The sequence below is a fragment of the Crocodylus siamensis genome, chromosome 7 (assembly GCF_052110815.1).
Source record: "Crocodylus siamensis isolate JL-2025a chromosome 7, ASM5211081v1, whole genome shotgun sequence".
NCBI classification, from domain to species: Eukaryota; Metazoa; Chordata; order Crocodylia; family Crocodylidae; genus Crocodylus; species Crocodylus siamensis.
Genome location: NC_143401.1, coordinates 77,633,795 through 77,661,630, shown reverse-complemented (window position 1 = coordinate 77,661,630; position 27,836 = coordinate 77,633,795). Strand labels below are relative to the sequence as shown.

Here is a 27,836-nt window from a genome sequence, read left to right as displayed (position 1 = left end):
ACATGCGTCTCCTGGTATTCTTTCTCTTCAAGTTAAATTGAATTATTCATTTTTTATACATCTGTCTTCATATTTATTTGCTTAGATAGAGATAAATATTATTTTGGCTGTTGTCAGTTTGAAGGAGCAGCATTGCAGAACCAAACCTAATTGACTATTAGAGAAAGTATTAGAGTACTTTGCCCATAAGCCATTGTTTTACTATTAAGTTTATTACTTTTTTCAACAAGTGTTACTTCTGAGATAAATAATCAATATAAGATAAAGTATTTTCACATTACAGTGTTATTTTTCTATCAAAATTTATTTTAATGCTGGTCAGTTTAACTCTACAAACTTAAGCCCTCCTATGTAATGTGCTTGTTGCTAGAATTAAGTATAGCTGTTCAATTCATAAGTCAGAGTAGTTGTATGCAGTTTCTTTAATTTGCTTCATTCTTAGTGACGGATCAATATATAGAAATACAGGTAACTTAGCAGTAAGCAACACAAAAGTCGTTATTTTCCAATGACCAAAATATTAGTATATGTGTATTTGATAGAATGAATATGTTTCAATCTTCTTAGATATATTAAGTCAAATGTAATATCCTTGGCTTTGTGCGAAGTATGTTGCGCTAGAGTTAAGATAAGATTGATCATTAGCTTCTATATCTGTATAGATTATAGAGAACTGTCCAGCCAGATGTAAGGAATCCCTAGTATGCCTTGCACACTTGTTTCAACAGATTTTTTTTTTTCTTGGTAATGTTTAGACATATTAAACTGAAGTCTACTCTAGTTAGGGGGACAGTGGGTGCCCATGACATTTAGAGCCCCACCCGAACACATGACATTTACATAAAGCATTGAGTTAGTCTTGTCCTCCCAACCCAGCAGACATTTGCCTGTTCAGATAGGGGCAGCCGTGACCAGCAGGTGGCCGTGTTCCAGCATCTTTGGAGGCTGCTGAACTGCCCCTCTCCCCAGCCCTGTCCCCCAACCCCCCCAGATCCAAGGGAGCAAGAGGGATGGGAGAGCAGCACTGCGTTCATTTCACCCCCATCCCCCTCCAAATCAGAACAGGCAAAGCAGCTAGCAGCTGCTGCTGCCACTCTCAAAAGGGCCAGCCACAGCTGGGGGATAGGGGAGTGGAACGGAGCCCCCTAGCCTCATGGACCCAGCCCGGTTCCTCCAAATACCCCATCCAAGGTAGCTGGGGACAGGGCCTGTGAGGCAACCAAGCTCCATTCCAGTCCCCACCCCTCCAGCACAGGCCAGTCAAAAGCCAGCTGGCTGCTCCTTTCCTCCTTCCTCACCTGCTGACCACCCCAGTGACTCTCTCCAGTCCAGCCCCACCCCGCATGAAAAGGTAACCCGTGAGAGAACACAAGTTCCCTAAGGTGCTCTAAAGCAGAGTGCCTTAATCTAACAACTGATTTGACAAGAGTTAATTTTTTGTGCGATCGGCTATTTTAAAAGCACTCTGCAGGTGTGCCCATGTGTTGTGTCAGGGCTGTAGGGTGCTTTCAGGGACCCCATCACATGAAAAATGTAACTTGTGTAAGCACCCTGTATGTCCTGTTTTTGTTGGGACAGTCATTTTTTTTTAAACACCTGTCCCATGCAGCCATTCATTTTCCTCCATGTGCTCAGTAGTAGCATGGAGTTCAGACAGCAAAGTACGCCAGAACTGGTGGAGGCAGTGATGCATCCCATTTTGAACCTAAGAATCCTTGGTCACCCTAACACTAATGCTTCCATGCAGATTGGGTATTTTTCAGTTTGAGGGGGCTTAAGTATAATGAAGATTAGAATTTGGCCCATACTTAAAAAAAAAAAAAAAAAAAAAAAAAAAAAGCAGCAGCATAGGAAGAAGAAAAAAATCAACCCCTCATACAGAGGAAGGGTACTTAAGTGTTTAATATATGCTTATCTGTTTTTCAGAATCTGGGTTTTAATTATTTGCTATGGGCCTTTACTTAACAAAACAATTAAACAGTTAATCCAGTGTTTAAGCCCCATTGCCTTAAATGGAAATTAAGCACTTTCTTAAAATGTGTGCTTAATGGATTTAAGCACATACTTAAGTAGTTTGCTGATTGGGAGCCATAATACTAACTAACTAATGATAATATATGTTGTTATAAACTAGAAAATTTTATACATTTCTACCTTTAGTAGCCAGCATTTGAAGAAGCTTTCACATGCCTTTTCTTAGTTGTTGTAAACATACTCTGAATGTTACTATATGAATTTCACTGCACAATTTATTTTCAGAACAAAGTGTTCATTTACCGAGGGAAGGAGTATGAACGTCGTGAAGACTTTGAAGCAAGGTTACTAACCCAGTTTCCCAATGCAGAAAAAATGAAGACAACATCTCCACCAGGCGATGATATTAAAAATTCCCCTGGACAGTGTATCCTTGGAAATTGCTGTGGGCATAAACTCATATGAATTGATCAGACTAAAAATTTGTAAATGTGGCTAAGACTGAATAGGTCTCTCTGCTGCTTGTTTTTATTGGTATTTACTGTTCATATGCCTGTTTCTATATAGTTACAGACAACTCTTAAAGCAAGGAACTTTTACCAATTGAGCCTTCCTCTCCTGCATAATTTAAATTGTACCATTTCAATTCTTAACCTTCCAATTCAGATATTCAGTGCTTTACTCTAAAGCCAAAACTTGATTTACCACCAAAATTTCACAAGCCAGTATCAGAACAAATTGTAAGGTAACCAAAAAACTTACATCTACATTTTTATCAGCCTGGATAAATCGTATGCTTAGAGAATAGTGTGTGCATGTATGTGTGTGTGTGTCAGATTTTTGCAAACAAGTTTTTATAAGCAGCTGTTGAAGATAACACATACTTATGCAAAGAAAACAAGGTGGCAATAGATGTGCCTAGCTAACACAGCTCAGTCCTACTCTATGGCTGTGGATCTAAGGTACTATCAGAACACAAGTAAACAGTAATCACAATATAACTTCAGTTCTTTGAGCAAGAGTTCTGTGGTAGTTATGACATGATAAATATTGTGCTATTGTAGCTGTAACAGGAGGGCGTCCTAGGGGTTGCCATGATCTCCCCTAGTTAGCCACAAGGGCACCCTCAATTTTCTCCCTACACATCTTTGATATTATATGTATAATAGGGAGGCTGCCTTTCTGTCCTCTTGGACATGGTTGTCCTATTGTACCCAGGCCCTGTTCTGCAATGGGTGCTTTGGGGCACCCTAGCCTTATGGGCTATGTGTTGCTCCACCCCTTTACCACGCCCCAAGCCTCTCAGATGTAACTGACGTTGTTTGGTCTCCCGCTGTCTCTCTGGCTCTCCACAGCCTTGTCTCATACTGGTCTCGCTCTGCACCTCGCTGGGCGCTCGGGCTCTCCACAGCCTTGTCTTGCTGCCCCCTCTCCGGTGCTCCTCGCTGCCCCTGTCTGGGGCTGGGGTTCCCACACTGCCGTGGGTCCCCTATAAGGCCTCCTCCAAGCCCTAATAGCCTCACCCAAACCTCCGGTGAAAACAACAAACACAAAACAAAGCCCCTGGTCTAGAACATAAATTCCAGTCGCCCAGCTAAAACCTCCTTGGAGCCACTTCAGGGCTGCTCCATTTCTCACCCATTGGTACTTAGTGCAGTCAGGCTTCCCCCTTTGCTCACTCAGGCAGAGCTCCTTCCCCCTTGGCTGACAGCAGGGAACTTCCTCCTTGGCCTCAGCCCTGGGTTTTAAATGGCAGCCGGGCCCTGCCCCTTCCGGTCAGCTGACCGCTGGCAGGTGTGGGCTCCTAGCTCCCTCTGGTTGCCCTAGCAACTGGCACCTGTGTAATCATCCAGGCTTTACCAGTAGCAGGCAGTAGCCAAGCAGGCAGCATTTAACCATGATAGATCTGAATGTTTTACAGGACCTGGAAAGAGAAAAAAAAAATTGTGTGTGTGTATGTGTTTAAAATAACGTTTCAAGCTCTCTGTTGAGGTAGGCAACCCCTGGCACACGTGGCAGAGGCCAGAGCATGGCGCACAGGCATTTTGTTTGGTACTTGCACATCAGGGAAGGGGCCAGGGCTGCAGTGCTACAACAAGGATCGGGCCCCTCATGGCTCCCCCACTGTCCACCTCGGTATACCAGCATCTTACAAGTAGACGTTCTGTATGTTTCTGGCACTCTGCCTAAAAACATTTTTGACCCCTAGTCTATGCCAATGTTGTCTGTTCCCAAGTTGAAATGATTCAGGGTAACTAATTCCCATCAAAAAAGGTTCAGTAAAGTTGATCAGAAAAAATATGACTGTTTATTCTTTTTCTTTTTCCCCATTTTTAAATGTTACCCACCAAAAAACAAGAATTAGGAAATGTCAATGATAGATGAAAATATTTTGGTATAATTTGTTTCCATTTTTTAAATCTATAAATCCAGGGTGAATAACTTATGTTAGATAATTATGAAAAACAATTATACTTCCGTTTTTTGCATGTTCCTTAAAACGCATACAGCTGCATATCTTAAGGGCAGAGCAGTTGTTATGAAATATTTTAGCTGGTTTTGGTAGTATTCAGAACAGCATCTATCTCTCATGCCGTGTGCCCATGTCTTCAGTCATCAAACATTAATATCACACACACACACACACACACACACACACACACACACACACACGGTTTTAGGACAGGTACTCTTGCCTTGTTAACAGTGAGATTTAGCAGCCATGTCATTGAATATTTTTTTAGGTTGTTTGAATGAAATTATCTTTGTAGTTATACTTTTACCCCCTTTTTAATTCAGTTTCTATAGGGTGAATGAGGTCCAGCGATTTGAGTATTCACGGCCTATCCGAAAAGGAGAGAAAAACCCAGATAATGAATTTGCAGTAAAAATATTTCTTTTCTTTTTCTTTGAATGCTGGGTAGCTATTTTGTGGGGGAGGCAGGGGATGGGAAGGGGAGGAGTAACGGGGAGAGTTGGTTGCTGTGTTTGGGAGGTATTTTTAATTCTGAAATATGTGGCTAAATTTATCATGAACATGTAAAAATTTGCATATAATGAATTCTGCATTTATAGCAGCAGGAAAATTAAACAAGGCTGGTTTTAGTTCGTTGAACACTGGACTGTTTTGCAGAAAAAGCTCAACTTTTTCAGGCCTTTACAATGTACTCATCCTTCATTGAAAGCTGTCTTGCCATAGGGATTCCAGCCAGGCCTCTTTTAAAACCAGTCTTTGCTACATCAGTAAATCTTTTACAAAACCATATGGTTCATCCCATAGTCAATAAAGCACTCTCTTTTATCACAGCCTGTGTCCGCCAAGTCAGTTTGAGCAGGCCAAAGTTGAGTGCTTTTTTTATTTACTATTATTGTTTGAAGTATAGCAGAAGTAGTAACAATAATAATACTTTGTGCTTTTGTATCCCTTTGCAATCCTAAATCTTAATATTCTTCTCGATAGTAGACTCCTGGAAATCTCTGTGCCAAATAAACAGAAATTGGTTTGCTAAGCAGAGAACTAGGAATTGTCTCTTCTGTTTCATTATCTGCCTCCTTACTTGTATTGGGTAGAGAATTACAAATTTACACCCCAGCCAAGGCTTGACAGTTGCAGCCTTATGTGCTAGAAGGGGTTGATTTGCTTCAAAAACTCTCACTTTTACTACAGATAGAGAATATTCAATTGTCTGTTATGTTGGCCTGTCTTGACAGACCTTGTATAATAAGTGGCAGGTCAGCTACTCGACAGATTTGGCAGTTAGTGAGTTTTGGTTGAGAAAGAAACAAGCAATCACAATACTAGTGCTAAAACTAACAAATAAAATAACGCTAAATCTTTTTTAAAATTCTTAAATAGGGCACATACTTAAGCTCTTAAGTGACTTAGGGGCTTGTTGACATGTTAGTTAGAGAAAGACAGTCATATTAACTGTACTATTCAAAAAAAAAAAAAGAGGGGGAGGGGAGCAGGAAGTCAGTGTGCCCAAGAAAATAAATTTGGAAATTTGGTTTGTCATGACTACAAAAACTAATAAATAACATTTACTCTTTGTTTGCATTGAAAACAGCAACTAGTTTTTAAGTTGCATTTTAGCTCAGTTGCATGTTGCAGCAGTTTGGAAGATACGGTCTGTGAGATCCTGCTCTGTTGCAAAACCTCTAGAAGTTACTCTTCAAAAGCACAGTATTCTCAGTTACGTTGCAATTCCCTCCAAGTGTGGAATAGGAGCCTCTATGTTTGTGAGCTTTCACAAAGGGCTAGATCTTTTCCTAAAATCTGTCATCTGTTTTTATCCAATGTGTTTTTTTCACATGAGAGGCAGAGTATTTGGAAAATGACCATTTAATAGAGTCAGGTAGAGCTTTTATACAACATTAAAAGAATAATGTTTCCCTATTAAATACCTCGCTGGTGTTGGTGTTGTAGCTAAAAAATTGCAGACATAACCCTGCAATATGACAGTTATTCCATTTGCAGTCTTTTTTTTTTTTTTTTTGGCTTTGTATTTTTTATACTGCTGCACTTTTTCTTTTTTCTGATAACAGAGTTGTATATCTTGGGTTATGATAAAGACTATAAACTGCTGACAGGCTATGTCTAACCTTCCTGTGTTGTATTTGCAGAATATGTGGATTGAGAGAACTGTGTATTTGACAGCATATAAATTACCTGGGATTTTAAGATGGTTTGAAGTCAAATCAGTTTTCATGGTAAGAAAAATTTACTGAGATTACTTAATTAGAAACATCTCATGCTGTATTACTGTGTGTTTTGTATTTGTGCAGTTTATGTAATAACGCCAGCTTAATATCTGTGATCAACATCAACATACTGGGGACTGACTTGCCCATTGTATTTACTGAAGAATAGGGTTGTTTAATAACCATGTGAAGGTAGCAGAAGTAATGTTGTTCTAACATTAGTTCAGAAAGGTAAATCCTACAAACCTGTGAGTTCTGGTTCAGCAAAGCATTTAAACACCTCTTATCTTGAAGCATGTGAGCTGTCCCTTTGATAGCAAAAGAGCTAGTCACATGCCTGAAATGAAGCAGAAACTTGCTAATTTAGAACAGAAAACAAAAAGTATTTTAAAATACTAAAAAAAAAATTCAAATTAAGAATTGGGCATTTTGATAGCAAGAAGAGAACAATAAAAGTTAAAACAAACAAATTACCATACTGGTGCTCACTGAATTCCTTTTGTAAATATAATTTGTGATCAGTTAGTTGATTTTATCCTCTGTCCCCTGCCCTCCCCCGTATTACTTTAAAATAAGTTAAGTATGCCTTAATAATTCCACAAAGAATTTCAACAAATGTATCTTCTTTTTTCTAGCTCTATTGCTGATACTGCTTCTGATTAAGAAAGACATGCATAAAATGTTTTTAATATTAAATTATTCTTACACAGCTCTTAATTTTTAAGTACCAATAAAAATATTGTTACTGAAGTTTTTTAATCTCCCCTATGAAACCTGTTTTTAAAGGGAAAGAATAGTTTACATATTATTAATCTAACCTTTGTATTTCTCCATTGTGACTGTTGGACAGTTGTATTAAGATGAACCAAAGTAATTCAGGAAAAGTTATGGTATCTATAGTAACAATATGGATACGATGTTTGACAGCATTAGGCAACTGAATAAAATGCATTGAATTTTTTATTAATTTTGTATTTTTCTAACAGAATCATTATAGAAAGAAATACCAGGTTGAGCATATCTTATGAAAATCGCTTCTACTTATGAGTTAAGAAAACTGCCTGACAGGCCACTGTATGCAGACGATTTGCACGTGTGTCCCTTTAACACTATGCATCTCTTAGAAATGTGCATAAATCCTTCTCATAGAGCTTCTTCTATAAGCCTTTTGTAAGTAAGGATTACATTAGCCACAGAGCTGAAAAATTATACAAAATATAATTTAATCATAATGATTAAAGACAGCAAAGGATTACTTTTGACCTATAATGTTAGGTTCAGTTATGACAAAAGTGGTGTTACGTGTTCATAAACATTCTTATCAGGTAAACATCTAGGAGCAAATTTAAAGTCTTGTGCTTTTATAACAGATGGTCCAGATATAAATACCATAGATGATTTGCTAAATATAGTGGATGAAACTACATTTGAACATTTCATTGATTGTTGATAGAACCACAAAATATTTTACAGGGCTTTTAAGTAAAGAGTTAATACTAGCTCAGATCAGAAGATCAAATAATGTATGTGGTCTTTTCTGTTTGAAATAATGAAACATGAGTTTTGTGAATTTATTTGTTGTTTGAAATTATTTGCTAAATAATTTCTGCTAATAAGTTTAGTTCCACAGTTTTTGAACGATTTGTTATGAGCATTCAGTATTTCAAATCTGAGCTCGTAGGCCTTGCAGCTTTCAGATATTTTGTGGCTATTTCTCTTGCAAGTAGATGGGCATGACTCTTGAAATGAAGTTTTTGGCTCCAGTAGACATGTTTACAAATGGAAAACTTACGTTAAAGTATTTTTTATGTGCAAACTTTCATGACTATAAGTTTAGCAACTAAAATATTCATGGAAAACAAACAACAAGAATGATCATAGCAAAAAAAAATACAGCTTGATTTAAAGTGAATATTTTCAAGATAAAATTGGAGATATATCAATGATTCAGATGCTGGATTTTTAATTATAGTCAGTCAATGAATAAATAAAGCAGGGATACTAACCTATGATGTATTATAGCATTTAAGCTAAACCCATATGTCAGGACTGTGACGTACTTAATCTCTCTTTGCCATAGGAAGGTGGTCTGGTACTTAGAAAGTACTTAGAAAAAAGTCATAATTTCAAGTGTTCAAATTTGTAATAAACAGGGATTGATCTTTCTTGAAGTAACTGGGGCTGACTTAAAATATGAGATCCACTGTGCTCACTCGACCTCAAAAAATAATTAGGAGAGAGTCACAAGAAACAGAAATGAAAAAGAAGGAAGATGAAGAAAAAAGCCAGGGCTGCTCCTGAGAGAGAGAGTATAAGTTAAAAAGTCACTTTTTCACCTCAGTCAGTATTAAGTGTAACAGTTGTCCAGTTTTCTTTAAAAAACTTCAGTAGCAATTTATTTTCATGACAAATTATTTGCCAGTGTAACACCCTAAATTTAGCATTTAACTCTCACAATGTAACCTGTGTAGTTTTTAGTAACTATGCAGGCATTTTTGTCATCTCATTCACCCTATTCAAAGTACAGTTCTTGCAAATGCAGCAGTCAGATGGAGGAATCTTCCAAGTGGTTAAGTCTGCTCTAGCTGACAGACACAACAGAGCTACTTGCATGTTACCTTGAATTTTAAAATAATGCCCAAAACGTGCTCTTTAAAATGATAATTAAAACAGCCTTGATGTAATCAGATAACAGGTGTAAGAGTAACAGCTAAAGAGATTTGATTATAAGTGGCTCTCAGAAGCATGTTAAGCAACTGATAGCTAGATAGGAGTGCTTCTTTATTTATGTAGCGTTTATGTAAATTAGAGTGTAATCAAATATACACTTGCATTTTCCTTACAAGCCCCAATTAACCTTCCTTTTCCATACCCAGCTTACCATTTTCAGATAAATAGCCATATCTTTAACAACCAACCTTGAAATGAAGAATTCCAAAGTAGGGAATGTTTCTGGTAGGTAGAGATTTAGGTTTCTTGGGCTGTGTCCAGATGAGCATGGACATGAGCTATGTGGCACCGCAGACCTGTCTGTGGCACTACACATTGTTCATGCAGGTGTTCCCTGCGCTGCTACCTTGCAGTGCAGGAGGGGGAAGGGGGGCCTAGAGTTTGAAACCCACACTTTAAAAATGTGGTGTGGCGCACATGGTAGCAGCACACCACCCAAAACTGGAGCCTGGCCTGCTAGAGCCATGCTCCAGTTGCCAGCTAGGCTCTGAGCTGCAAGAGCACCACAGCTACAGCTCCCCAAAGCCCCCCTGGCCCCAGGTAAGGCTGCTGGAGCCAGCACAGTTGCTAGCCCCAGCTTCCCCTACCCCACTGAGAGTAACCAGCTACACACCAGAGCTCATGTGGCATGGGCGTTCCCCAGGGACAAGTAGTAGTGGCACAACTTGTGCCTGGGGAAACACTTGGCCGTGCCTGTCCGGATGCAGCCTTTCTGTCCATTTCTCAACTGATGTTAGTATATGTATTTTAGCTATATTTCAGGTATTTTGCAAATGTTGTTATTCTGTGTAAGCAAGTGTTATAGTTATTTGAATTGAACATATTTCCTTGCATATACCATACCCCAAAATAAAATACTCATGTTGTTTTTGAAAAACAAAATGAAGAAAAAAATTTCTCCCCTTATAGTAAGTAACTGAATAGCAGGACCTAAGAGACTGCAACTTCTTATTGTTCTGCTACCTGTGCTCAGACTTTACTTTTACTTTTGCCTGGTAAGCAACAAGGAACTTCTCTTACCATATTTTCTTGCATATATCATGTGCACCAATTTCCAGCACCAGGTTTTGGGGGAAAGGGGGTGTTGTACATGAGAAAATATAGTATTATCTTTTCTCATGGAGCAGTAGAGGGTCCATATGATTCAAATGAGGGTGAAGCTACTCACATTGCACTCACTTTATTCAGAATTGATTCACTGTTAAAGAGTCTGAGGGTTTTTGGTTTAAATAATGACAACTTTGGGTTATACAAACTTTAGGTTAGCTTTTGCCCTTCATTTCCTAAAATAGGAAGAACACAGTACTACCTCCTGAAATAAACGTGAGAATGCAATTGTTTACAATACAACTTCTATTTTCTGAGAGGATACCACAAGAGTTACTGCAAAGGCCAGACAGAAATACCATTTTTCTTTAGTGGCTCAACTTTTTAAGAGTACAATATCGAGAAACCCCTGACAACTCACATCAGGAAACTATCTGTTTTCTTACTATTACATTAAAAGGGTTTTCTTCTGTAGTCATGAAGAGCTGCCTTTCTGCAGCAGTTTCCTTGTCCATAATTTTCCCCAGTATCTAATAAGAAGTTCAGAGAATCTGTGCAAAGCAATTCCAGTGCTTTAAACTTACTTGATCTTTGAGAGCCATAGGCAGCAATAATAATGCTGTACCAATCCAAATATAAACCAACTTCAGTAAAATTAAGTTAATTAGTATTTAAAATAATTCATCACTAAGGTAGTGTTTTTCAGTGCTCTGAATCTTCACCAGACTCGTCTTGGTTTGTACACAAAACCCTTTGACTAATTTGTCAGCTGTTAAATCATTTCCAAAATTACACACACTAAATCACAATAGAATTTGCTCCTAATGAACATTTGTTTCATACTGTTCTTTTAGGTAGAAATCAGTCCACTGGAGAATGCAATAGAAACCATGCAGTTGACAAATGATAGGATCAATAATATGGTTCAACAGCATTTAAGTGATCCAAATCTACCTATTAACCCTCTCTCTATGTTACTTAATGGAATTGTGGATCCTGCAGTCATGGGAGGCTTCACAAACTATGAAAAGGTACAGTCGAAATTAGCTGTCATATTTATCCATCCTTTAGTTGTAGAATTTCATCATGTAAAAGTGTGTGTGTGTGTGTGTGTGTGTGTATGAATGTGCACATGTGAGAGAGAGAGCAGGGGAGAGACAGAATTTTGAAGAGCTAAAATGACCCGTGTGTTTAGCAATATATTATAATGGGTTAATATTTTTAAAAGAATTTTGTGGGTTGAAGAAACAACTGTAAGGTTTGTTTAGTAGTGAAGTTGAAACAGTTTACCAAGGGATATGAAGGATTCTATTTCTTTTGAAACAATTTGGTCAGATTTGATAGCTTTTAAAACAGATGCTGTCATTCACCTGGAACATGTTTGCATCAAGGTAGACATTACTGTGTGAAATTCTATGGCCTACATTACACGTGTAGGTAGATGACCTGATTCTAGTGGCTCCTGTCATTATATCTCTATGCTTATATGGATTGATTTCATGAAAGAGCCTTATTGTAAGGTATTAGTCCATTCCAAATGTAGCTAAATGAACTGAGCTACTTCATGTAGCTGTTATCTGATAAACATGTACAGAGGACAATTAAAAATGTTGAATATATAAAAATTACATGCATGCCCAATTGATATGAGCTCATTTACACACTGCAGATTCTCATAGGTTAAATTAAAGAAATGTACTTTCAGTATCCTTTTCACAGAGTAACTTCTGTGGTCCTTCAATACCTCCAGTGTAGCTTGCCTACACAGGACTCTCAGACCCCTGGGCTTTGATGTGTAGGGGTGTTATAGATGAGGAGGGCTCAGTAGAGCTCTTCAGCAATGCCACTGGTGTGTGATAAAGGGTTTGTTATTAACCTTCATGGGATAATCTTCCTTCCTCTACTTTGTTGCTTTCAAGACATAAATTCCTTTGTATTAATCAGTGTTAAATCAGTGTACCTGTCCTTCCTCACCTTTAATTGTGTATTTGTAAAACAATACTTTATAGCAAAATCTGTTGCTTTGATTTCTTTACCTTTGCCTTAACTAAATATTTTCATAGGTATCAAATGTTGACTGATTTTAGAAGTGACTGAAGTAACTGGTACTTTTCTGTCTTTTGTTAGGCTTTTTTTACTGAAAAATACATGCATGAGCACCCAGAAGACCATGAAAAGATTGAAAAACTAAAGGACCTGATAGCATGGCAGGTAAAACTGTCTAATGCAAATTGTGCAGGGGCCAAGTGACATACGAAGGCGGCCTGCTGTCACTTTTGACAAAATTCAGGCATCAAACTGATCACCCTAGTGTATACATTTCAGTGGCATTTAGACTGACTTGGAACATGAGCTAAAGTTCATCTTTTTGAATCTGACATAGTTTGTCATTTGGTAATCCCACAAGTAACTAACATTATTAACTCATTTTTTATCACATAGGCTATTTTTACCCTTTAAAGATACAAATATTTTACCTTTCAAATGAGTAAATATCTTAGTGTTGGCTGATACTATTATGAATATAGTTCTAATTTTTTCCTACTTTTTAATTCAGATTTAATATGAAATTCCATGCAAACTGCATTTAAATATTAATAATTTAAGCACAAAGAAATCAAATACTGAGGTATGAATCTGTCCTTTGTATATATGTGTTAACAGTTGGATTATGTGATCACTTAATGTATCTTCAAATACATGTAGGTGACAATTAATAAAAATATTATATACAGCAGGCACAGTAAATGAAGCTAGAGATGACTTGAAGCCCTTGCCTCGTTCACTCTTTGCTTTACAAAATGGATATGTTATGATACATGGTGAAACTCTGCAATACCATACTTACGGTTTCTGTTCATAGCAGAAACATACTTTAAATGGATTAACTGAGAGATTACACAGGGAATCTATGGTGAACCATGATAACCCAGTTCTCCTAGTCCTATGCCTTAAATATAGCACCATCCTTCCCATGTGAAGAGCTACATTTACATGTACCAAAAATACATTTCAGGAAAATCAGGAAACCACATTCCAGCCTTTTTTGTAAGATTATGTGCTGCTATTTTTATGATAAAAATCTACCAATGACTAGAAATGTTTTCACCATGGACAAAACCATGATTGTTGTTTTTTTTTATATTCAATTCCCCTTATATAAAGGGAATAATTTAAATTTCTAGAGGATTCAGTTTTACAGATAGCAGAAACTGAAGTTATAAAATTCAAAAATCCTCTGAAGGCCATAAAACTATTGCTGAACAAAAACTAGTTTGGTCTGCAAAAGTTATATTGATTTTTTTTTTCTTTTTTTCCTGTTCTTTTCCCCTGCAAGCTTTCACAGCAGATTGGATTTTAGGAGTTTCAAGTTATACAGAAGAAAATAATTTGATCCCAAGAGAGTAACTTCATGTCAGCACTGTGTCATTGCCCTTAATAACTATATTAAAAATGAATTTTCATAGTTTTCATGGTTACAGTTTACCCCAGTAGAGGATCACATTGCTGATTACATTAGTACATTTAAAATAAGAAAGTACTCCCAGAAAATGCACATAGAATATATCTAGGTTTTGTCTTGATTAGTTAGATTATATAAATACATATTATATATATAATTTCCACATTACTAGTTCAATTAAAATTGTGATGGACAATAAGAAACTTTTTGAAAAGAGATTCATAGTTTCATAGTTGGTAGGGTTGGAAGGGACCTGAGCAGATCATCTAGTACAACCCCCTCCCATGGCAGGAAAGAGTACGGGGATCAAATGACCCCAGCGAGGTGTTCATCCGGCCTCCTCTCAAAGACCCCCAGGGTAAGAGCCAGCACCACTTCGCTTGGAAGTTGGTACCAGATCCTATCTGCCCTGACAGTGAAGTAGCGCCTCCTGATGTCTAGTCTGAATCTACCCTCTGCCAGCTTGTGACCGTTATTCCTAGTCACTCCTGGGAGTGCTCGGGGCAACAGGGACTCCCCCAGTGCCTGCTGGTCCCCTCTGTAAACAGCCACTAGATTAATAGAAACAAATTCTTTTTCTGAAATTAAGGGGTGCATCTGTCAAAAGACAGCTTTGTAAACTACCTCTGTCTTGTCCAAATTTAGAATATTTATATTTAAAACATTTCTAGAAACTATTTAATGTCTTGCAGAAGGTAAATAACATAACTTTATAGAAAAGGTGCAAGGATAAAGAAAACGTAAATATTGCTTCTCATGTATGAAACTAGATAGAGGGGTGGGGGGAGGTGGATAAGAGAGAAGGGATGGAATATTTCACCCCTTAGTCACTAATTTGAATTCATCACCATCTCAGCAATAACTTTTTCCCTATATGTCAGATCTGTTGATATACATGAGTAAAAATAAATTAGGAAATCTCTAGTTCCTAGTAAACAGGTTTTCATGTAGCTTATTGTTGGTGCTGTGTGATTTTTAAGAAGATTGCTTTTATTTGTGTGTGTGCATGTCCAGGTGTGCATATATATAGCAGATACAAATTATATTGTTGAATGTGACTAATTACTTCCTTAACCATTTCACTTACATTGTTAGACTCCTTCACCTTGCCTTTCTCTCTTTGATCTTTTGGAATTACAGGCCCCTTGGGCTAGGACAGCAACTTCCATTGACCCTTTCTGTTAGTACTATAAATGAAAGAAGAGAGATCAAAAAATGAGAACTTAATAATTTTTTTTGATCAGTCTCAAACTATAAGGCAAACTGGAACTACTGTCTCGAGAATCCATTACAGAACAGGACAAATGCACTTACAGATGGGGCAATGTGGTGACAATGTTAGGTTTAGCCTATCCTATGAATAAAAGGCCTTTAGTTCCTAGTGATTCCATTCAGTTTGGTGCTTTCCATTGACTTGAAGTACCTGCTTATGAAAAAATAGTACTGACTAAATTAATGCTGTTAAAATCTAAATTTAGGATTTTCAACTTTCCTATGAAATGACGTGGTATAATTTTCACGGAACATGATTGACTGCACCAACTCACGGTTATGTTTCAGTTTTTTAGGTCTACTTAATTTATGTGAGGGATTCATTTTTTTTCTAATGTTTTACTTTTTATTTCTTAAGGAAAAACATCAATTTCTATAATGTTATTTGACCATGTCATGTTGAGATAAAAATAGCTGATTCCTCAGCCCAGAATGGTAATAAAGTTTAATTTGGTATGATAGCATAGTCAGTATCTCAACTGCTAGCCATTATATTTAGATCATACAAAGACTGATGCATAACACATGGAATGACTCCTTTGCCATACTGCTGCAGGTAACCTACAGTGTACAACAGGAACCATTCAAAAAAATCTTCTTAAAGTAAATTTTTTCATTTTCATAAGCATTTGGAAGTAGAATTGGTGTATTCTAACGTTTTCTGTTTAAGCAGAAAACTAAAAACCCTGTCTGCTGAACATATTAAATAGTGTAGTAGCTTGGAAACTTTTAAAAATAGGAAATGATTAGGAGAAAAATAGGTTATGGAATAAATGGTATTTGGAGTAGGTTTTTTTTTCCCTTTTGAAATTCAGTTATGCACTGTTACATTTGAATTTTCTTTTTTTTTTTTACTCTATAATAAAGGGGTCTGCAGATGAGAAAAAGGTTGAAAACCACTGTTTTATTGGACTAACTCTGTAGTTGGTCCAGTTAAACACATCACAAAAAAGCCCTTGCCTCTCATATATGTCCTGGACCGTCAAGATTAAAACAGCACTTTAGCACTACTACACGTGAACTTGAACAAATATCTCCAAAACAGTTGGACAACCTCCAGCCAAGACTTCACCAAGTTTTCTTTTCAAATAAAACATTTATTTATGTCTTGGTCATCTTATTCTTTCTCTGAAGCAGATTGGGTGCTCTCTCTTTTCACACCCTATATCCTATGACATTAAGACCACAGTGTCACCAGCCTTTGAATGGACAGAGCTCATGTTTGAAATTAATTCTGTAAGATTTAATCCTGGATGTCATCCTTCCTTCAACAGATACTCTATAAATAATAGAATCTCACAGAGGTTTAACTGTATCCAGTGTCCTCTGAAGCTAGTTTAGCTAATAGTCTTCACCAAGACAAAAGAGAATGCTTAATCCATGCCATCTTTATGAACATATGGATACCGTTTCCTGCCTTCTACTTGACTTCACACTAACATGACTAACTACATCTCTCTGCAGTTTCTCTAGTCAGCTGGAAGGAGGACCCTTGGAGCCAGCACCTCTATTTAACCTTTTCTGTTGAGCATTTGATATCAGCTATTTAAAACATGCATTTCATTAATACCTTTGATGCAGCAGGGGACATTCTAGGCCAGCTGAATTTTTCAGTGCTGAGCCAGCTGGGTCTGTGTACTCAGACTCACTCTGTAGCCATGGAAACGTGCATCTAGAAGTGAAACTGGGTCCCCCATCCCCAGAAGCTGCAGTTAATTTTTGACCAAGTCACAGAGGTAGAATCACCAAACTTCCAGTCCCCTGGGAATGATAGCAGTGGTACCTGCAAAACTGCATCAACCCTGTAGTGCTGAGCGTATCCTTTTGTAGTACTCTGAAGTGGTATTTAGCACTACAGATGTAATACAGTAATACCTCTCTGTGACCTAAGGAAATGTCTTTATGGCTCAAAGCAGTGCTCTGCAGATAGCTAGCTCCATAAATGAAAGTGGACCTGCATTAACATTGTACTATGCCCAGACTAAATAGTCCTGCTGCAATGAATGGCTGGCACAAGCTAATATAGGTAGACTGCTTAGAATTCCCAACCAGATGTGCACAGAGCTGGCTTAGAAAACTCTTTACAACACCGGTTTGCACTATAGAGATGTATAGAATCATGGAAAATCATAGAAAATTAGGGTTGGAAGGGACCTCAGAAGGTCATCTAGTCCCAAATCCCTGCTCAAAGCAGGACCATCCCCAACGAGATCATTCCAGCCAGAGCTTTTGAGCCTTAAAAACCTCCCAGGATGGAGATTCCTCCACCTGTCTAGATAACCCATTCCAGTCTTTTACTACCCTCCTAATGAGAGTTTTTCCTAATATCCAACCTAAACTTCTCTTGCTACCCTTGAGACCACTGCTCCTTTTTCTGTCATCTGGCACCACTGAGAACAGTCCAGCTCCATCCTCTTCGTAACCCCTCTTCAGGTAGCTGAAGGCTGCTATTAAATCCCCCCTCAGTTTCTCTTCTCTAGACTAAGTAAGCCAAGTTCCCTCAGCCTCACCTCAGAAGTGATGTGCCCCAGTCCCCTAATTATTTTCATTGCCTTTTCCTGGACTGTCTCCAACTTATCCACATCATTTCTATAGTAGGAGGTCGAAAACCAGGCACAGTACTCCACATGGCCTCTCCATTGCACAATAGAGAGGAATAATTACTTCCCTCAAACTGCTGGCAATGCTCCTACTAATGCAGCCCAGTATGCTATTAGCCTTTTTCTTCCTCATCACTAGGTTGCCTCCTCCATTCAGTAAAAGACCTACATTTTCCTTGACCTTCCTCCTGTCATAGATTTCATAGACATTAGGGCTGGAAGGGACTTCAGAAGATCATCGAGTCCAGCCCCCCGGCCAAAGGGCAGGAAGTCAGCTGGGGTCATAGGATCCCAGCAAGATAAGCATCCAATTTGCTCTTGAAGGTGTTCACTGTAGGTGCTTGAACCACCTGTGATGGCAGGCTGTTCCAGACCTTGGGGGCTCAGACAGTAAAGAAATTCTTCCTTATGTCCAGCCTGAAACGGTCTTGTAGTAGTTTATGACCGTTCGACCTTGTCATCCCTTGGGGCACTCTGGTGAACAAATGTTTCCCCAGGTACTGGTGGTCACCCCTGATAAACTTATAGGTGGCCACCGGATCACCCCTGAGCCTGCACTTTTCCAGACTAAAGAGCCCCATGGCTCAAAGCCTGTCATCGTAAGGTCTGTTTTCCTGACCTCTGATCATGCGCTTGGCTCTCCTATGGACTCTGTCAAGCTTCTCCACATCCTTTTTGAATTGCGGAGTCCAAAACTGGACACAGTACTCCAGCTGCAGGCTCGCCACAGCCAAGTACAAGGGGAAAATGACGTCCCGGGATTTGCTTGAGAAGCATCTATGGATGCAAGCCACCGTTTTGCTTGTTTTACTAGCTGCAGCATCACATTGCAGTCTCATGTTCATGCTGTGGTCAATGATGACCCCCCAAGTCTCTTTCTTCCGTAATGCTAGCCAGCGTAGCACTGCCGAGCCTAGGAGGATGCTGCAGGTTTTTCTTCCCAGGGTGGAGAACCTTGCATTTTTCGGTGTTAAACACTATCAGGTTCTCATCTGCCCATTTGCTGAGCTTGTCCAGGTCAGCCTGGATCACCCACCTGTCTTCTGGTGTGGATGCTTTGCCCCAAAGTTTGGTGTCATCGGTGAACTTGACCAGTCCGCTTCTGACTCCAATGTCCACATCATTAATGAAGATGTTGTACAATATGGGTCCAAGGACAGAGCCTTGGGGGACCCCAGTGGTCACAGGACACCATGATGAGTGACTTCCATCAATTATTACCCTCTGGGTCCGACCATGGAGCCAATTTCCCAGCCAGTGGATCGTGGTGGACCCAAGGCCACAATTGGCCAGTTTCACCAAGAGGTGATCATGGGATACCAGATCGAAGGCTTTTTTGATATATGACATCAATCTCTTCTCCCTTGTCCAGGTGATAGGTCACCTGGTCATAGGAGGAAATGAGATTGGTCAAGCAAGACCTGCCTGCAACAAACCCATGCTGGCTATCCCTTACATACCACACAGCTCCTCTTCCTCTTCTCCCCTGCCTGTCCTTCCTGAACAGTTTGTACCCATTGTCACTAACATACTTGTAGAAACCCTTCTTGTTACCCTTCATATCCCTTGCTAGCTGCAACTTCAATTGCTCTTTGGCCTTTCCGTCTTCATCCCTGCATGCCCAAGCACTATTCTTATACTCCTCCCTGGTCATCTGTCCAAGCCTCCACTTCTTGTAAGTTTCCTTTTGTGTTTAAACTCACTGAAGAGTTCTCAGCTAAGCCAAGCTGGTTGCCTGCCATTTTTGCTATTCTTCCTGCACATTGGGATGCTTTGTTCCTGCAGCCTCAGTAAGGCTTCTTTAAAATACAACCAGCTGTCTTGGACTCCTTTCCCCCTCAGACTGGCCTCCCGGAGGATCCTGCCCATCAGGTCCCTGAGAGAGCCAGAGTCTGCTTTTCTGAAGTCCAGGGTCCATACTCAGCTGTGCTCTCCTTACTTCCTTCTGTCAGGATCCTAAACTTGATCCCCTTGTGGTCCCTGCTGCCCAGGTTGCCATCCACTTCTACATCCCCCAGCTATTCTTCCCTGTTTGTGAGCAGCAGGTCAAGAAGAGCATGGCTCATAGTTGTTCTCTCTAACACTTGCACCAGGAAGTTGTCTCAAATGCTCTTGAAAAACTTCCTAGATTGCTTGTGCACTTCTGTATTGCCCTTCCAGCAGATGTCAGGGTGACTGAAGTCCCCCATGAGAACCAGGGTCTGTGATCTGCAAACTTCCACTAGTTGTCTGAAGAAAGCCTCATCCACCTTATCCTCCAGGTCTGGTGGTCTATAGCAGACACCCACCACAACATCACCCTTGTTGCTCTCCCCTCTGACTTTAACCCAGAGACTTTTAACAGGCCTATCTCCAGTTTCATACTGAAGGACTGAGCAATCGTACTGTTCTTTTACATACAGCGCAACTCCTCTTCCTCTTCTCCCCTGCCTGTCCTTCCTGAACAGTTTGTACCCATCTATGACAGTACTCCAGTCTTGTGAGCTATCCTACCAAATCTCTATTATTCCAATCACGTCATAGTTCCTTGACTCTGTGAGGACTTCCAACTTTTCCTGCTTGTTTCCCAGGCTCCGTGGTTTCATGGAGGTAGATAGCTAATTGTCCTGCTTTCTCAGGAAGAATGAAAGTACTTCCCCTGTTGCCTCCTCCTGCTTGAGCTTCCTCCAGGTCATCTACTTCCCTACTTACATCAGGGCTTTGATGTCCATTACCCAGTGAACCTAGCGTAAAGCCCTCCTCACTGGGTTAGTGAGCATGTCTGCAAAGATGCTTGTCCATCTTTTTGTCAGGTGGATCCTTTCTCTTCCCAGCAAGCCACCTTCTTGGAACAACATCCCATGGTCAAAGAAGCTGAATCCCTGCTGGCAACACTACCTGCATAGCCATGCATTGATCTGCAAGTTGCCCAGGCCCTTTCTCTTGACTGGAAGGATCGAAGAGAACATCACCTGTGTCCCTGTCCCCTTCACCCTTGCACCCAGAGCCCTGTAGTCAGTGATGAGCTGCTCAGGATCATCCCTGGCAGTATCATTGATGCCCACATGGATGAGCAGCATGGGGTACAATAAACTTCTCTTTGACCAACTTCTGGAAAGAAGTCACATATTCCAAACAGCAATACTGGCTTGTTTCTCCAAATATTGAGATACTGGCACAGTAGAGTGGGACCATCAGTGCCAAAGATCTCTTTCTTTGTCTTCATAGGGAAAAGTGCTCTATACCCACTCCTGTGCCAGCCTCATTGTTCTCAGAATTGGTGAAGCTACTGCAAAGCTTGACCAATGTATACCCTACATTTATAAACACTTCTCTTAAAAAGAATGTTTGGCTTTAAATTCTAGCTTCTTGCTAATCCTTGTTTATGCAGGAATGAAGCAGACTATTGCTTTAAACTCTGTCAGCGATTAATCGATATGTGTGCTGCAACCAGCAATATCCCTGATGCAAGAAACATTTTTATAAATCTTAAGATACTTATCCAAGCCTCTATTTTCTCTCACACCTAGGGAAAACAAATTAACCAATTGGCCTCTTAGAACCATGCACAAGAGGGTCTCAACTTGGTCTTTGGTCATTATGGCAATTTTGAGATTTGTTTACTATAGACTGAGTAACAGGAAAAAGATAAGTTTAGTGTTTAAGCTTTGCTACTGCGTATAAAGTCACATGGATTATAAATATATGTGGATAAAGTAGAAATATTGTACTTATTCTGTCTTTCCTTTGAAGAGTGCCAAGAGAAGCAACAGCTGCTTGCTCTTAAATGGCAACAAAATGCATTTTATTCATAGATTTATCTTGATAAGATTTTTTGAATTTGTTCACATGTAATTCAATTGTATGCTATTATCCTTCTTACTAAGAAATCTGCTCATGGAGATTGCTGCTCAGTCATATTAGAAAAAATCTGTTTTTAATCAGTATTATGGATTAATTATGAATTATTAAGAAGAAGCCTCTTAACTTGATTGCTGCAAAGAATATCTAGCTTAGAATCAGAGTGCTCTGTGTACTGAAGCTGATCTCACAAAGGAAATATTTTTCTTAAGCTTGATATAAGAAATCTAATTGTAGGTCTGTATAACTGGGAATGAAAATGTCTGTCTTAAAACATTTTAATAGGTCAACTACACATCTACCATATGAACTAATTACATAAGTTTGTATTAGCTTGGATATTTTATGACAGAGATGTTGCAGGTAAATGGTTATTTTCAATTATAAGAGAGAATTAATTTCATTCTCACTTGCCTACCTAGCCTACTCCCCAGCAGATTCTTTGAAAACTATTTTATGATGAAAATCCAGATTTTATTATGTAAAGTTGTACATTTCCTTAGCAAATACTTTTTTATACTGTATAGTCCTAGCTTTGCAAATACATATGAATAGCTAGGAATTTTTGCAGCATAATGCAGGGCTTTATAAATAACTTTTGTTAAATAAAAACAATCTGAAGATTTTTTTTTCTGCTGTTTAGTCTCAAGAAACCTGGCAGGGCTGACATTAATAACCTAGCTTAAGAGTCAGCATTTGTCAGCATGCCAATTTAAAGAACAGTTTGGGTTTTTTAATGTAATGGGAGTATTTATTCATGCTGATAAATTTAGCTGTGTTTATGGAACATGATTTGTGGACAGAATTATGTATACATTAATTATAAAGAACCAAGGCAAAAGAGTGAAAATGAAACCTTGTGTATTATTAAAAAGGATCTCTAATTATTTCCTGTTTTAGGTATGATTTTATAGAAAAATAATAATAATAATAATAATAGTTTGTCTTAGAAATGTTAAAGTATATTTAGCAACCCTCTTGCTCTCTTCCCTCCTTGATGGAGATCAGAAAATTTATTGTGATCTAATTTTATTTTTAGATTCCGTTCTTGGCAGAAGGGATCCGTATTCATGGAGAGAAAGTAACTGAAGCGCTTAGACCATTTCATGAGAGAATGGAGGCCTGTTTCAAGCAACTTAAAGAAAAAGTAGAAAAGCAATATGGGGTCAGAACAATTGTGAGTTGTGTCCCAAAATGATATTTGAAAAAAGAATCTGCTTTTAGACTTACTGTAATACATAGGGTACTCCATAATTTTCCTAACTTAATTCACATTAATGAATGTCTTAAAGGATGAAATCACACATACTCACACGCATGCACACACACACGCACACACCAGTTAAAACAGAGGATTGTTTAAAAATGTTTGGTAAGTTAATCATTTTTTGGTAGGCGATAATGCTAGTGATGGGTTTAAAATCAGTTTTATAAAGACGATTATTTTTCGTATTAGTTCCCCAAAATTCTGTAGGTGAGTAGCCTGCAAAATATGATCACTTGGCAAGTATTACGTGTTAGATCAAGGGTATCAAACTCATTTGGTGGTCTGGATCAAGTGAGGGACACAGAGATGGAGCCAGCATGTACATGCATCATGTACCATGAGCTGGCCCCGCATGCCATGTACATCTTGCCCTGGCTCCAGTCCTATGTGCTGCATACAGCATGTGCCAGCCCTGCACACTCTATTCGGCACACAAGGTGTAGGACACATGCTGCATGCAGTACTCGTATCAAACCAGTCCTGTACAGCATGCAGGGTCGGTCTGTAAGCTCAATGGAGACTCAATGACCCCAGGTCCAGTGTGCAGAGCCAATCCAGCACATGCACCAGGTTCAGCCTTGCATGCCCTATGCAGTATTTGGGTTTGGGGCAGCATGTTGTACAGAGGGCCAGTCCAAGACCCACAGACAGTATCATGGGCCAGTCGATAGGGCTCTACTGTACTTATCCTGTACCGTATACCTGGCCAGGTCTTCTGAAGCAACCATGTATTTCAAGGAACTTCAGTTATACTTTCAGGCCCTAGGAGAAGTAACCAAATCCCCTTGGAGTCATTCAAAAATCCATATTAACTTGACTTCTCAGAATAGGAGTTCATCCTAAAATGTCTAGAACTATCCACTGGGGGTCAAAATGTTGCATTTTAAGGTACTTTGAAAGAAGTGACAATCCCCAAGTGGTGTTTGACATCTTTGATGCATTCCTCTTTTGATGTTAGACATACATGTTAAGGAGTGTTACAGAGTTACAGAGTACTTCTTGCAAAGTTAGATGTCAGAACTAAGGTAGTTTTAATTCTTTTTAAAATAAGTAAGGGTTTTGCATTTGTAGGTGCACCAAATAACTGGCTGCTCTTAAGGACAGATTGTACCTTTGACCTTACTCACAAGTCTTATGTTACTGTCATTCCAATTTAAATTTAAGGTGACTGGGGTTAAGTTGTTCTAGGTGAATGATTCTCAGCACTATATTTTCATTTCTGCCCTATGAAAATGTAATATTTGGCCATCACTTCTGCCTTGGCTTCTGGGTGAAGAAAGGAATTTTTAAAATCCCCATAGATTTTGTATCTCTTCCTTAAAACATAGATTAGTTACAAAAGAGAGGTTTTTTTAATTATTTAAGATTGAATGTTTCTGCTTAAAGACAGTGGGAAGTTGTTGTAAGTTGCAAGTTCCTTTAGCCAGGTACTAATCTCTTAATAGCTAATGTATTTTTAAAGCTGTTAATACACTCAATGGGCATGTAAAGTGGGCCAGTCTTTTATCCTCATGCTCATCCTGTACCAGATGAGTAGAGTTACACTTAGTTTCAGGATGGCTTTGCCAGACTTCTATTCTGTAAGTATATTGAAAGCTCCTGTTATGACTTCTTTGCCCATCAGCTTTTATCAGTAGCACTGGCAACATTTCTAGCATTGTTATAAGTATTCTTCTTTAAACTTTTGGTTAAAATTGTCATGAAAAAAGTAGTGTGTAAAGCCTATATCCAAACTGTAAACTCTTCCCCTTTTTACAGTTAAAGAAAAAAGAAATTATGAATGTGTTGAGCATTTATCCAAAATACAGGCAAATATATACCTTAAAGTTACAATATTTTTCCTGTTCACTCTTTTATATTGATTTCTACTGTTTGTTGTGGTCCCAAATGGTTAAACAGATTTCAAGCTGGAATAAATGATGAGGGAAAATTCACCTACCATTTTGAAGAGATTTGACTTGCAACCACATATAATTTGTCTCCAAGAAAACAAATAACTAAATGTTGTTTAAAGCTAAACATTTCCACCCCCTCTCTCCAAAAAAATTTAAAAGAGTAATTTTAAATACATACGTTTAGCAAACATACAGGACTAAACTTCACCCAGGGTATCATTAACTTATTTTTAAGGTAGCAAAAATTTATTTCCTGTCAATAAGAATTTTAAAAATAAAGGCATGTACCAGTTGCATATTTACTACTTCACAGACAGCCTGGAATGCCAGCTTGTGTTTCTGGTTCCCCTACTCTCTGGCTGCAATATATACTCCAGCTCTGGCTTCTTGCCTAGCTCTGTAAAATAGTGGAGGGAGCATGCACTGTAATCCAATTATTTCCCATTTAGAAGGAAAGCTGATGGGCAAGACACAGCAGACAAATCCCAGTAGACTAAAGAGACAAAACAAAATGTTTTATGACTGGTTAGAGCAAAATGATGAATTCTGTAGGCAAAATGGCAGTGGCATCCTGGAAAAATGCCAAATTGATAGTTGCCTTATATTTGAAGCAGGTTGTGCATCTCAGAGCTATTATGTCAGATAGTGTGTGCATTAGGCAGATGTCAATGCATTGGTTTCTATTCAGATAAGTTGAGAAGGTTATCACTGCAACCATAAGAGCTAAGGCTATAGTTTAATTCAAACAAAAACTCAAAATTAAGAACCCAATTTCAGAGCACTGAGTGAATTCCAGAGTAACAGAGTAAGCATGGTGTAAGTATAGATCCAGGCAACATGGCCACTCTTATCAACTGGGGAGTGCCTGAAGGAATCCTCAAGATGAGATGAGTTTCTTTGATGTCTTCAAGAAGCGTTGTGCCTCATACTGGTCTTTAGAAGCCCAGCATTCTTTGACCTGAGACATATGCACCCAATTTGGTCCCCCAGAACCCTTCCAAGCCTTTTTGTTGAAGTAGATGCATCAGACTTCACAATTTGAGCTGTCTTTTCTCAAGAGACTTGGTCCAAAGAAAGAAGTACATACCTGCTGTGACAGAACACCTTTGGGTGCCTGTCACTTTAAAGGCCAGAGCAGACATCAGGCCAGCTGGCAGGTGTGTGCCATAGTAATGAGGCAGTCACATGACTGCAGGAGAGCCCTGGGATTGGAGGAGGGAGTAGATTAGCCTCCATTTTAGACATAGGTTCTCAGGGCTGGATCAGCAGCTGCTCAGGAACAGCTCAGAGGTAAGGGCAAGATCAGCCCAAGATGGGGCATAAGGCTGGTGGCTGTTTAGAGTAGGGTGCATTGTCACACCTGAAGGGCTGCATGTGGGCCAGCCAGAGAGTGAGTAGCCAAGCCTGAAGGTCTTGGAGTCACAGAGTAGGGCAGGGTGAGAGTAGCCGAGTGAAGGGCAGTAGAAAAGAGGCCCTGTGAGAAGGGGCAGAGTGAGTGAGGCCCTGTGAGAGGGGGCAGTGTGCAAGAAAGAGTGCTAGAGGCCCAACAAGGGACAGAGTTAGCCTGGCTCTAGACCAGTGCTCTAAACAACATAGGATGCCATCTGTCAGGATGAGACACAGTAAGGGAAGGTTGGAGTCATGTGTAAACCCCTTGGCATCAGGGCATTAAAATGGACAGCCTCCTGCTTTTGATATCTGATTTATCCCAACAAGTCCTGGCAGGTGAGACAGGGCAGACTGCCCTGGATGAAGTGGCAGGCTGGTGTAGTGACTGGCCATGAGCCGACGCCTTTGTCATATCAGCCCTTTCAGTTCATGAAAGAGAAGTCCATCTGTACAAAATTACAGTATTTGGGACAAAGAGAGCTGCCTAGGAAAATGGTGTTCAAGGAATGGCTAAAGGGTGGCCAAAATTTGGAATGGGTTTCCAAGGGAGGTGGTGCTGTCCCCTACCTTAGAGGTCTTTAGGAGTAGGCTGGATAGGCATCTGGCTGGGGTCCTCTGAGCCCAACACTCTTTCCTGCCTTAGGCAGTGAGTCGGACTCTGATCTGTTGAGGTCCCTTCTGACCCTAGCATCTATGAACGCTGCCGCTTCCTCACAGCCCTACCAGGTTCCCAATCCCAGTGCCTACGGGCAATAAAAACCCAGCACACCAGTGAACAACCCTCTGAATCAAATGCAATTCAATAGTCTCTGTTTGGACTTATTTCCTGCAACTTTTGATGTCCATCCATACAGTTGTTCATGGAATTGTATATCAAATCCTGCAATGCATGTGCTCAGCTGAAGAACTATCAGGCTAAGCTGCAGCCTCTATCAACCCCATCTCAGCCATGGATTTCATTACAGAACCACTTAATTCCAAGGGCAATATGACCAACCTGGTTATTATCAACTGGCTGACAAACGTGGTCCAATTCATTCTGTGACAGACTTCCTACTGCAAAGGAGGCCACTCAGGTCTTTGTAGATCTCATCTTGAAACTCCACAGACTGTCAGTCATCATCATCTCTTAAGCAATGCACAGTTTTCCTTCACCTTCTGGAGGGAGTTCTTCACTGTGTTGAACATTCCCTGCCTCTGACTAGACCATATATCCTGGTTTGGCCAGAACGCTCCAGAATTGCATAACCTGGTCCTGAACAGTTTGTCAAAAGTTCCAAGCTGGAGTCCAGTGGTAAGGCAGAGCAGCGTGATGCGCCAGGCAGGTGGCCAGGCAGGGACCACTGCTTCTGTGTGGGAGCAAAGAGAGCAGACTGGATCAGGCTGTCCACACACGGCATGTCCTTGCTTGGATTTTTGACCAGTCAGACTGGACCGGGCTATGGAATCCTGAAATGTCCCAGCCAAGCCAAGATGTATGGCCACCCTACCTATGACCCATAAATTGATGGTCAGACAGTGCAAGTTAGCCAAGTCCTGGAAGGGTACCAACATATTTTTCCTAATTACCACCAAACTGTAAATTTTGGGGTGAGCGGTGGATATCATATTCAAGTCAGCCATCCAGTTTTATACAACACACAGATGATTTCCATGAG

General features: G+C 39.6%; 1 protein-coding gene across 2 annotated transcripts in view; it reads left to right on the top strand.

The window, feature by feature from the left end:
- Positions 1 to 27,836, top strand: part of DOCK1 (dedicator of cytokinesis 1) — a 553,358-nt gene that overhangs the window by 458,435 nt on the left and 67,087 nt on the right. For both annotated transcript variants that reach the window (XM_090058391.1, XM_090058392.1), the window contains exons 41-47: positions 2,260 to 2,401; positions 2,641 to 2,719; positions 4,774 to 4,858; positions 6,598 to 6,684; positions 11,307 to 11,483; positions 12,580 to 12,663; positions 22,667 to 22,804. In XM_090058391.1, coding sequence (XP_089914517.1) covers positions 2,260 to 2,401; positions 2,641 to 2,719; positions 4,774 to 4,858; positions 6,598 to 6,684; positions 11,307 to 11,483; positions 12,580 to 12,663; positions 22,667 to 22,804 — 792 coding nt within the window. The remainder of the gene's footprint in view (positions 1 to 2,259; positions 2,402 to 2,640; positions 2,720 to 4,773; positions 4,859 to 6,597; positions 6,685 to 11,306; positions 11,484 to 12,579; positions 12,664 to 22,666; positions 22,805 to 27,836) is intronic.